This window comes from Schistocerca cancellata, chromosome 3, assembly GCF_023864275.1.
Source record: "Schistocerca cancellata isolate TAMUIC-IGC-003103 chromosome 3, iqSchCanc2.1, whole genome shotgun sequence".
Classification (NCBI taxonomy): domain Eukaryota; kingdom Metazoa; phylum Arthropoda; class Insecta; order Orthoptera; family Acrididae; genus Schistocerca; species Schistocerca cancellata.
The window spans coordinates 673,308,362-673,321,075 of NC_064628.1; the positions used below are offsets into that span (position 1 = coordinate 673,308,362).

At 38.9% G+C, this 12,714-nt stretch overlaps 1 protein-coding gene across 2 annotated transcripts in view; it reads left to right on the forward strand.

Annotated features, from left to right (window-relative positions):
- Window positions 1–12,714, forward strand: part of LOC126175646 (unconventional myosin ID) — a 155,107-nt gene that overhangs the window by 120,064 nt on the left and 22,329 nt on the right. The window contains exons 16-17 of one of the 2 annotated variants that reach the window (XM_049922537.1): window positions 855–995; window positions 1,091–1,131. In XM_049922537.1, the coding sequence (XP_049778494.1) occupies window positions 855–995; window positions 1,091–1,131 (182 nt within the window). The remainder of the gene's footprint in view (window positions 1–854; window positions 996–1,090; window positions 1,132–12,714) is intronic. The other variant, XM_049922536.1, reaches the window with a different exon arrangement.

The following is a 12,714-nucleotide window of genomic DNA, read 5'->3' on the forward strand; positions in this document are numbered from 1 at the left end:
TAAAAACAGTACATAATTATGAAAACTGAGTGTAACTGATATTTGAGAGCTAACAATGATACAAAATCTCATTATAGACTAAATTTTATGTCCATGTGTCCAAAGTTTTTATTAATCATGTAGCAAGATATCCTCCATATAAAGCCATCTACCATTGATTGACTGCAGTGCCACTTTTAATATACATTTACTATAATTTAGTACAAAATATGGATAAACTTCATTTCACTTTTTTATCACTGGATCCAATAAATATTTTTTTGTATCTACTGTGTGAGCCACTGTTGTGCTAGCTTACAAGCTGGGCTCTTCATCATTGTTGACTCACATATTTGAATCTTAATTTTAGCCACTTTTTAAGTACGTGCATCTGGGACAATACATATTGGCTTTGATGTTGTTTAGAATTTTCATATAGGTAATATTATCAATAAAACAGTGTGTTCTGTTACAACTGCATTGCAGTGATGATCCAAATACATAAACTTTTAGGAAATGTTAAAAAAATTTTCATATTTTTCGTTGATTGACTGCACTTTCAATATATGTGTACTATAATTTAGTGCTAAATGTGGATAAACTTCATCACAATGATAAACTAAAATACCTCAGAACATGACAGCTATTTGATACTTCCAATGTACAATGTGTTTCATGTCAGAGAAGTTGCTCAATGGTTTTGTGTAGTTTGATATGTAGGAAAAGATAATGAAATATGGTTCCTTACTCAATTTTAAAACTTTTTGTTTGGTTTTGTTTTACTAAAAATACATACTTTTAGTGATTGCTAATATACAATAAAAATGTAAATGTTTCCTGTTTCTCTTCCCTGATACAGTCTTTTGTTCTTTCAGGTCCTATTCTCATCATTCATTCGCAAGACAAACAGGTTCAGCAAATGTGCTGACAGAGCTTTGCTCGTAACTGAGAATATGCTGTACAAACTGGAAACAAATAAGTTCAAACCAATGCGAAAGGGCTCTTCAATTTCAGAGGTAGGAAATATAGTAATTTATTTTTTGTTATACCAATACAAAATATGAGTAATAATAATAAAAAATAATAACTACTACTTTTTGTCCTTGTTCAGGGCTTGATATCTCATGTTTGGAGCCTTCTGTGCTACAAAACGTAAGCGTTGGTATCTCGATATTGTTAAGTTGTGTGTGCACTGAAATTTTCTTTTACTCACAGAAAGGAGAACGCCATTGTTTTAGGTTTCCTGCATGCCTTCTGTGAACTTGAAGTTTTGCATGTGGGTTATATATATTCTTGAGTTCAACATGTAGCTGTAACATAATACATTATTCCAGAATGAGATTTTTATTCAGCAGTGGAGTGTGCGCTGATATGAAACTTCCTGGCAGATTAATAATTCATACCAGTGCACACTCCGCTGCAGAGCGAAAATCTCATTCTGGAAACATCCCCCAAGCTGTGGCTGAGCCTTGTCTCTGCAATATCCTTTCTTCCAGCAGTGCTAGTTCTGCAAGGTTCGCAGCAGAGCTTCTGTGAAGTTTGGAAGGTAGGAGACGAGGTACTGGCAGAAGTAAAGCTGTGAGGACTGGGCGTGACTCATGCTTGGGTAGCTCAGACAGCAGAGCACATGCCAACAAAAGGCAAAGATCCCGCGTCCGAGTCTCGGTCTGACACACAGTTTTAATCTGCCGGGAGGTTTCATAATACATGATTATTGAACATTTATTTCAATCAGTTTTTTGTTCTACAGATATTTGCAATGTTATTAGAAGCAGTACTTCTGATTTTTCTTTGTTTTCAGTTGTTGTACTGTTGTAGAATTGAATGTGAAATCCTCCATGTGTCCAATTAGATCCCTTGTGCACGGTGAACTCACTGTCTGCGCCAGTAAGTGCATGGGGCTTAAACTGTATGAAGACTGATGGTCTTATTCTCATTGAAATATCTCCATTGTAGTGTGCATGTGGCATCTGTCCATTTTTACTTCTTATCACCGAGAAATGTTGTTGGTACCATGCTTATCTTGAAAATATTATAATTACTACATGTAGTCCTTATTGCAAGTAGAGAAAGAAGTGACTGTGCTACCAAAAATAGATGACTCAGTGATGTAATCTTGAGTTTGACAGATTTGTGAAATATCAGAAATTAAGTAAATTATTTTGCATTATTGAAAAGAATTTTGACAAGTAATACTATTAAGCAGTTTCAGGACGGGGAATCCATGTGGTTTTGACTATACAGACATTGTAAGTTGTTAGCTAGCATAAGAGTAATGGAGAAATGTTGTAGATTTTTTGACTGAAATTAACTTCAACATCAGAAAAAGTAGGAACAGTATTAAATCTGTTTTATCTTAGTAATAAGGAAATTTGACAGAAAAATTATGACACTTATAACATTGTTAGGAACTTACGGACTCTTACTGCCGCCTGGTACACACCTGGAAAGAGCAAACTGCATGTTTAGTTTCCTCTGAGTTTTTGTAGTAGTATATATCATAAATTTTGTGTGTGTTTTTTCTGTACTTAAGAGGTTCAATTGTTGTACTTTTGTAAAGAGGTTTAATTGTTGTACTTTTGTAACTGTAAAGCATTGTCAGGCAGTCTGTAGCACAGTTTTCATTTATGATGAACAGCCAGCTTCACAGCCCATAAGGCATCACCCTCCATTGGTGACTTGTCAGGAGGTTAGCAAGTTGTATATCTAGGTTTTTGTGTGTGTGCATTTATAGTTGATTCTTAAGTTAGTAATACTGGGACGGGTAGGATGTGGTGCATGCTGTGAGCAGACACAGGAGGAGCTGGCCACAGTTCGTGGACAACTGAATGTGCTTTTGGCTTAAGTCAGTCATCTTCAGGCTGCTGTCTAGGGTGTAGCAGTGGCAGAGTATATGGCATATTGCATGAGGCACTTCAGGTGTTGCTTGTTTCGCCCATGTGCTCTTCTACTGAGGCACCTCTCAGTGTACCCAATATTTCCCGCACAGGAGGATGTGTGGCAGGTGGTAATGTATTCGCATCACTTGAGGCGGAGGGCCAGTGTGAAGCCTAGCCATGTGGAGGGAAGGCAACATTATTTTCGAGGAGCATTATTGAGAAAATTTAAAGGCTGACAGCAGAATCATTCTGATGCCATCAATGTAAAATTCGTGTAAGGACTGTGAAGATAATATTAGACAGATTAGGGCTCATATGGAGGTGTATAGACAGTCATTTTTCCATCGCTCTGTTTGTGAGTGGAACAGGAAAGAAAATGGCTAGTAGTGGTACAGGGTATCCTCTGCTATGTACCATATGGTGGCTTGTAGAATATGTATGTAGATGTAGAACCTAGAGGAACCATTCAATACTTTGAATAGGAAGTGTGTATTTGGAATCCTGATAGCCTTATGAGAATGATTATGGGATAAAAGCAGCTTATTAATTTATAATAGCTATATAAATCAAGTGAAAATAATGAATTTGGAAATCCAAGAGTGATGAAGCTCAAGAAAGAGTCTTATTTGGTTCTGGAATGTATGTGGAAGGTGCTAGTCTATCTGCTACTTTTTTTTTAGGCAGATGCCAGACATATTCAGTATTATTGAAGTCTAGAAGGTACACTGGCAATTGTCCACCAGATGTGTTCTATGAGTAAAGGCACTGTCAACTAAAAAAAAGAGAGAACTGACACTGAAGCTGGTTTGTAGTAACACAAAAGACCCGTGTCTTTATGAAAGATGTCTCACTTGAAGCTGGTTCTTGAAAATTTTTAAGTAGGCTTTCATTGTGTAGTTTATGTCTATCTTTCGGCATCTGGTTCAATTTTGTCAGCATCTGTGTGATATTCCACCCTGGGTCAAACAAACCTGTGACATTTGTGCTGCCCCTTTTTGTTTACATTTGATATCCTTCGTTAGTAGTCCTATTCATATATGTTTGAGCATATTCTAGGATGGGTCACGGAAGTATTTTGTACCTGATGTACCTATTGCTGGTCCTATATGATCTTCCCATCTCATATCCCTACAGACTGCTCCACCCATGTGCATGTATAAGTTGACTGGTGCATTGATATTGTAGTTGTAGGACACTATGTTTTCTGATTTGTATATTGTTAATGTTGTCTGCAAGATCATCAGTATAGAATATGAACTAATAGGACCCCAACACGTCTCTAGGGTATACCTAAGTTAATTCTACATCTGTCAATGACTCTCCATCCAAGGTAACATGCTGCATTGTTCCTACCAAGAAATCGTCAGTTTCACTTGATACCCCATACAATCATTCTTTTGATAATAAACGTAACTGTGATACTGAATCAAATGAATTGACTGGGGTAGTACTTTTGTATCTTCCTTTGTGAAGGACTGTTTGAATATGGAGTTCAGCAGCTCTGCTTTTGCTTTGCTACATTCAATTTCAGTTCCTGTCTCGTCCCCAAGCGTCTGGATACTAACTTTGGTGTCCCTAATAGAATTTCTGTGGGGATTTGTGAGAAATTTTTCAGTGAGATTCTTCTATGATTGTCACTGAAGGTTTCACACATTGCCACTTTGACTGTCAAATGAATTTCTTTCAGTAGCTGTCTGTCTATAGCCCTATACTTTGTTTTATACGTATTATGCAGTAGTTGCTGTTTCTTTAGAAGTGACTTTACAGCGACTGTAAACCACTGAGAGTTCCTCCCAAAATCAACATTTCTACTACGTACACATCTGTCCAGTGCATGGTCAACTGGTTTTCAGCTAAGCGTTTTTCCTTCGGATACGTTCATGTAGTAGGAACAAACATATTATTATTATGTAGTATTCTGCCTAGTGGAAGGTCTGTGTCTTCGTATGGAGAATTTCTAATGCCAATGTTCCCTGTCTTCAGCATCTTCCTTCAGTCTACTGTATCTCTTCCCATCTTTTAAGTCATCCAAAAGTTGAATTCTTCTTCTTCTTCTTCTTCTTCCTCATCCTCATCCTACCATTCCTTTAATTTTCCCTTCAGTGACTTTGTGTATGGGCCATCCCTGTCTAAGTATGTGTCCGATCCAGTTGGCCTTCCTCTGAAGAATTCTATTCAGAATGTCTCTCTTCTGTCCTACTCTTCTCAGCACATTGTTATTCATCACCCGATCAGTCCACTTGGTCTTGTCCATTCTCCTCCAACACCACATTTCAAAACTTTCAAAGTATTGTTTTCCCCCTTCTTTCTCATGGTCCACGTCTCTGCTCGGTACAGTGCAATATTTCAGATGTAGCACTTCACCAGTTTCTTCCATAATTCCAAACTTAACTTGCTGGTCAGCAGATTCTTCTTTTTATTGAATGCAGTTTTGGCCATAGGAATTCTTGCTTGAATTTTACTGTGGCATTGGACATCCTTTGTCACCAAATTTCCCAAGTTCTTGAACTGTTTCACGTCTTCTAGTTTTCTTTGTCAATGGTTATCCACAAAAGTTTCTCCATTTTTGATATCGGCATCACTTTTGATTTTTCGATGTTGATTTCCATGCTGTACTTCCTTCCAGTTTCTACCAGTTAGTCATCATATGTTGCAGCTGTCTCTGATTTGTAGCAAGCACTACCAGGTCATCTGCGTGCATGGTATTGATGAGGCGTCCTCCTATCCTGAAGTTTCCATATCCTTTCGAAACTGCTCTCGCCAGCATTGCTCATACAGGTTGAAGAGACTCGATGATAGACAACATCCTTGTCTGACGCCTCTTCCTATTTCCACACTGCTTGTTTCTCCATAGTTCAGCCACACCTTTACTCCTTTCCCAGGTACAAGTTGAGAATTAGTCTCTGGTATCTCCAGTTTATTCCTATCTCCTTAAGGATGTTAATCAGTTGGATCCAGTTGACTCTGTCAAAGGCCTTCTGCCAGTCAATAAAACAAATACAAATTTCTTTGTTAACAGCCAAAACTCTCTCCGACAATATCCTCACCATGCCAATGGCATCTCTGGTTCCTTTTCCCTCCCTAAATCCAAACTGGTTCTCTCCTATTACTACTTCAAGTTTGTGTTCCAGTCATCTGTTGATTATTTTTGCTATGTGTGAGATTAAACTGATTTTTCTGAGATCACTACATTTATTGGCTTGCTGTTTCTTCTCAAGAGCAACCATTGTGACATCCAAAAAGTCCTTAGACCATTCCCCAGTTTCATATATTTTGTTTATGAGATGTGTGAATGTCTTCAAACCCTCTTTTTCGATTTCCTTCAACAAATCCATCAGTATGTCTTCATCTCCTGTGGCTTTCCTCCTCTTCATGTCCTTAATCACCTTCTCTACTTCAGTTGTCAGTGTGCTAGGTCCTTTTTTGTCTTCGTCAATCTCTTCCTCTGTCTCTATTTCACTGCCTTGTGGGCAATGTTCCTTATCGTAGAGTTTCTTTATACATTCTTCCCATACTTTCAGCACCTCCATTTGTTCAATAACCATTTGTCCTCTAGAGTCTTCTGTCCCAAAAGTCCTTACTCCTTTGTTTTCTCTACCTCCCAGCTCCTTTGTTTTCTGATACACAAGGTCATACCTTCCTCTTCTTTATAGGTCCTCTATTTTGTCACACTTTTCTTTCTCTTTGTCAGTTTTTCTCTTCCAAGTGTGTTGTAAGTCTTCTATATTCTTCTTTATTGACATTTTTTCACTTCCTCCTTTCCTCCGTCTTTTCTAGCATCTCATTGGTGATCCATGGTTTCCTCACTCTCTTTGCCTCCCTACCAACTTTGCTCTTTAACATATTCCATAAAAGCTGTTTAACATAGCAACATTGGTCATCCACATTTTCACTTGTATTTGCATCTCTAATTTCCCGAAATGTTGTTCCAAGGATTGTTCTCTATTAGCTTTTCCAGGTCTGATCTATGCTTTCTCCTCCCATGCTGTTGTATCCTCTTCAGTCTTGTACTAATGTCTGCAACCAAAGGTTGTGGTCAGAATCGACATCAGCAACTGGCAGAGTCTTAGCATCTTTCACACTACCCCTAAACCAGTGTTTGACGAGTATGTAGTCTAACTTGTATCTGTTAATGTTTCCTGGGCTCTTCCATGTGTACAATTTACTCTTACTCTTATGGAACCAGGTGCTCATTACCACCAAGTTGTTTCCCTGATAGAATTCCACTAACATCCCTACTCTGTCGTTTCTTCTTCCTAATCCATATTGACCCACGATGTTTGCTTTTCTGTCTTTTCCAATCGCACTATTAAAGTCTCCTGTGATTATGATGTTTACTCTTCCTCTGCCATCAGAATGTATGATATCTTCCATTTCATTATAAATTTTCTCCACGTCTTCGTCATCATGGTCTGCTGTTGGCAAGTACACTTGTCCTGTCAGAATGTCCACTGGTTGTGTACTTATTTTCACAAACATTAAACAATCACTATGGCATACTACTTTAGTCACACTTTGAACTATTTGATTTCCCACCACTATTGCCACAGCATGTTCAAAACTATTTCCACCAGTATAAAACATTGTGTAATTACCTAATGTTACTTCACCTCTATTAGCCCACCTCACTTCACTTAAACCTATTATGTTCACTTCACATTTGTCCATTTCGCTCTTTAGATTTTCCAGTTTTCCTGGTGTCTGAAGCATTCTTACATTCCATGTCCTGATCTTGAACTTAAAACGATCATCTCTTTCAATGACTCCCCCTGAAGTACTCCGCACTCGGAGATCCGAATGGGGCAGTAGTTTACCTCCAGAATATTTTACTCCAGGAAGTCTTCCGACGTTCAGGAAATATAATTATGCCGTAGTCGTTCCAATTCCTTTCCATATTTCAGTATCATGGCTGAGGAACCAAACTATGATTGGCTTTGCCCATGAGTCTTCAATCTTGATCCATCTTAAGTATCATTTTCTCTGTGCATGAAGTCGAAACTGGTGTCCACTGCTGCCCGGTACCAGCCTACTGAGTTCGCTACACCCACTCCCACCAAGTATACATTGGGTTGCAGGGTTGGCTCTTGTGCCAGTTCCACTGTACCAATGATATTCATCTTCGCTTTCCCTGCCATTGAGGTCTTCACCGTTACCCTAGCAAGGGGCCCTCACAAGGTACTGTCACCCGGGCTAGGTGAACTAAGATTTTTTTAACAAGGCGTTACTCCTCCCCCTCCTCCTTTCTCAACAGGCTTTAGGACTGGCTATGGCAGAGCTGAGTACAAACATGGAACGAACAAGTCTCTGAAGACAGTACTGTCCATCAAAACTCCTTTCTGACATATGTAATAAAGAGGTAAATTCATTATTCTTTTGAATGCGCAGAGTTTCTTTTATTTTTTTTATTTTTTTTATTGATCAATGTATGGCTTCAGTTTGTATTCACATATCGAACTAACATTTATTCTTACAATGAAGTACTGGGTGATCAAAAAGTCAGTATAAATTTGAAAACTTAATAAACCACGGAATAATGTAGATAGAGAGGTAAAAATTGACACACATGCTTGGAATGACATGGGTTTAAAAAAAAAAAAAAAAAAAAAAGGGTTCACAAAATGTCCGACAGATGGCGCTGGACAGCAAAATGTCAGTGGCTGTGCATGACAATTGTGTATAAAAGGAGCTGTAATGAGAGAGAGAATTATATGCGCTAGCAGTCGCAGCATGTTGACGTTACCTGAAAAGGCACTTTTAGTGAAGCTGCATTAGCGGAATGGGGAATGTGTTAGTTCAGTGTTACAATCCTATCGCCATAGGAAGGGGATTCGAACAGATAAAGGTCCGTTGAGAAGTGCAGCTGTGGCGAGAATGATTTCAAAGTTCGAAGCCACGGGTTGTTTAGACAATAGACCCCATAGTGGCCGACCGAGCACAAGGCGTAATGCTGCTGAGACAGTTCAGGAAGAAATGGAGACTGTAGCGGGTTCATCTATGCACGGGGAAGTCAGCGCTCGTGCAGTCGCACGTCGCACTGGCATTCCATACACTACTGTTTTGTTGGTACGTAGACGTACCCTCCGATGCTATCCGTACAAAATCCGTCGGCATCATGAACTGTTACCTGGCGATTTAGTGAAGCGGAGGCGTTTGCGGTGTGGGCGTTTCAAAAGATGGCGGAAGATGACGATTGGTTGAGTAACGTGTTGTGGACCAATGAAGCTCATTTCACACTCTGAGGGTCTGTCAATGTCCACAACTGCAGAATTTGGGCTACCGAAAATCCTAGAACTGTTGTAGAAACTCCATTGCACGACGAGAAAGTTACGGTATGGGTTGGATTTACCACATCTACCCTTATCGGGCCTTTTTTTTTTTCAAGAAATTGCGTGATTCTGGTTTTGTAACTGCTACCATGACGGGTGAGAGGTACACCGATATGTTACAGAATCACATCATCCCCAGCCTTTCTGATAAACACCTACTGGAACGTACGATGTTTATGCAGGATGGCGCTCCACCCCATATTACTAGATGCGTGAAAGATCTCTTGCGTGCATCGTTTGGTGATGATCTTGCGTTCAGCCACCACTTCCGTCAGGCTTGGCCTCCCAGGTCCCCAGAGCTCATACCTTGCGATTATTGGCTTTGGGGCTACCTGAAGTTGCAAGTGTATCGTGATCGACCGACATCTCTAGGGATGCTGAAAGACAACATCCGACGCCAATGCCTCACCATAACTCCGGACATGCTTTACAGTGCTGTTCACAACATTATTCCTCGACCACAGCTATTGTTGAGGAATGATGGTGGACATATTGAGCATTTCCTGTAAAGAACATCATCTTTGCTTTGTCTTACTTTGTTATGCTAATTATTGCTATTCTGGTCAGATGAAGCGCCATCTGTCGGACACTTCTTGAAATTTTGTATTTTTTTGGTTCTAATAAAACCCCATGTCATTCCAAGCATGTGTGTCAATTTGTACGTCTGTATCTACATTATTCCGTGATTTATTGTTTTAAAATTTATATTGACTATTTTGATCACCCTGTATAACAGCAACCACACACTGTCAGTAATGCTATTTATGGGGAACTAATAGTGCTGCTACCAGTTTTGTACTGACAGCTTCATTCTCAGATGGCTGTTCATATTTGTAATGTAATTATGCTGTACTGGGCTGTTCACTGATTGTGGTGAAAGTTCCTTGGGGCGGTGGTGCCCTACAGCAAAATTTTGTATTCAAACAGCTTTCTGTGGACGAACCAGTCAGTTTGAGACCAGTAACTGCACTATTTGTTGGTAATAAATGGCATTATTATTAGTTATCAGTTGCTGTATTTATTTTATTGTAAGAATTGACCTGTAAAGAATGAGTTGCCCTTCTTTACTAGGCTTATGTCCAGTAGCATGTACTTCGCTCTGAGCGGTTAAAGTTCATTTGAGCATACTCTTAGAGTATGGTACAGTTTCATCAGCTCTATGGATCTCTTCTGGGAGAAAATTGTTTTGTTTTATGTAGCTGGAGAACTCACGACAAAAAGCATCAATTGCATCTTACCCTTAACAGCAATTTTTTGACTCCCAAAGTGGTGGTTAAATTAAGTCAGCCATCCTGATGAAGCATGAAATTACCCTTCAACCTTTTATGAAACTCTGTTGCTTTTGCTATTAATGTCGAACCTGGTATGGGACAATTTCTGCTCTCTTCTGCAGGAACCAATAATGCAATGCTTCATCTGGCTTCACATAAGTTGAAGTTCTCGGGCACTTATGGTTTGACGGTCCAACTTGACTGTCAACATTTTTTTTTTTTGCTACAGATTATCCCTTTTGTAATGTATACCTTCTAATTATTTTTTTATCATTAGAGCAACACACTTAGGTTTAGCTGTCACATGTAAATTTCTGTACTGTCATAAACAAGAAATAATGTGGTATAGACTAATAACACCCACTGTCAGTTATCCATTTCGGAAACTGTTGTTGATTATTGACTATTTCTAATCTCTGTCTACAGCTTGAAAAGTAGTGAACAACGCATTCCTCTTGACGATGTCGAACAGTATACTTTTACTTCATATAAACACAAAGAAAGAATGCTGAATTTCAGTTCCTAGGTAAAGGGTTAGGCAAATCACCAACAAATATGTTACAAGGAAGATTCCCTGCATTTATCTAACGATAAAATGGAAAACAACGGAAAAATATTTCAAGGATGACAGCCAATGTGTAACATTACAGATCAATATCCTCAACATTGGTTTGCTGCAGAATTCTTGAACATACTATGAATTCGAATGTCATACACTTCCTTGAGACGGAAAAGCTTCTGTCCACAAATCAGCATGGATTTAAAAGACATAACTCGAGCAAAACTCATCTTGACCTTTCCTCCTATGATATCTCCTGAACCATGAATGAAGAGCAACAGGCAGATTCCATATTCCTAGATTTCCAGAAGGAGTTGGACATGGTGCCCCACTGCATATTGTTAATGAAGGTCCAGCATAGGTCTTAGGTTCCCAGATATGTGAATGGCTCAATGATTTATTAAGTAATAGAACCCAGTGCATTGTCCTCAACAGCGAATGTTGAGACAAGGATCCTGTCAGGCGTGCCCCATGGACGTGTGATAGGACCACTCGTATTTTCTATATACATACGTTATGTGACAGACGGGATGAACAACAGTCTGCGGATGTTCGCTGATGACACTGTGGTGAAGGAGAGGGTGTCGTCGTTGATTGAGTGTAATAGTATACAAGAGGACTTACACAAAATTTCTAGTTGGTGTGATGGAGGGCAGCTTGCTCTAAATGTAGAAAAATAAATTAATGCAAATGAGTAGGAAAAACAATTCCTTAATTTTTGAATACAGCATTAGTAGTGTGCTGCTTGACACAGTCATGTCGATTAAATATCTTGGTGTAAAGGTGCAATGCGATATGAAATGAAATGAGCACTCAAGGACAATAGTGGAGAAGGTGAATGTTGACTTTGGTTTGTTGGGAGAGATTTAGGAAAGTGTAGCTCATCTGTGAAAAAGACTGCATATAGAACAAAAGTGCGACCCATTCTTGAGTACCGCTTGATTGTTTGGGATCCCTACCAGGTTGGATTAAAGGAAGACATCAAAACAGTTCAAAGGCAGGCGGCTAAAGTTGTTACTGGTAGGTTCGATCACCACACGAGTGTTATAGAGATGCTTCATGAACTCGTGCTCCATGAACTCCATGGTGGGAAGACAATAGTCTTTTTGTGAAACACTGTTGAGAAAATATAGAGAACAGACATTTGAAGCTGCCTGCAGAAAGATTCCACTGCCACCAATGTACATTTCACATAAGAACCAGGAAGATAAGAGAAATTATGGTTCATAAAGAGGCAATAGACCATCATTTTTCCCTTGTTCTGCTCGTGAGTGTAACAGGAACTCTGTCATGCATCATACAGTGGGTTGTGAAGTATATATGTAGATGTAGACTATACAATTAGGTTTTAAGTCAGCTTCCAGTGGTAAAACGTGAGACAATGTACATTATGTATTGTAAATGAAAATATTCATTCTGATTATAACAAGTCTTCCCCTCCCCTTTTGAAAACATCGCAGGATACTCCGTACTTCGATAATTTGGAACTTTCTGTTTTACATTTATATGGTTAATTTGTGTATTTTATTCATTTAACTTTTGTTTGGTTGCTATATTATTACCTTAACGCAGATGATCCATACTGTGCTGTACCTTAGATGTACTAGATACACTTACTATATTTCAAACTTAAAACCCTAAGGAAGTTTGTCACATGTTCTTTGCTTTCATCTTTCATAGCTACTTTTTAAATGTGTCAT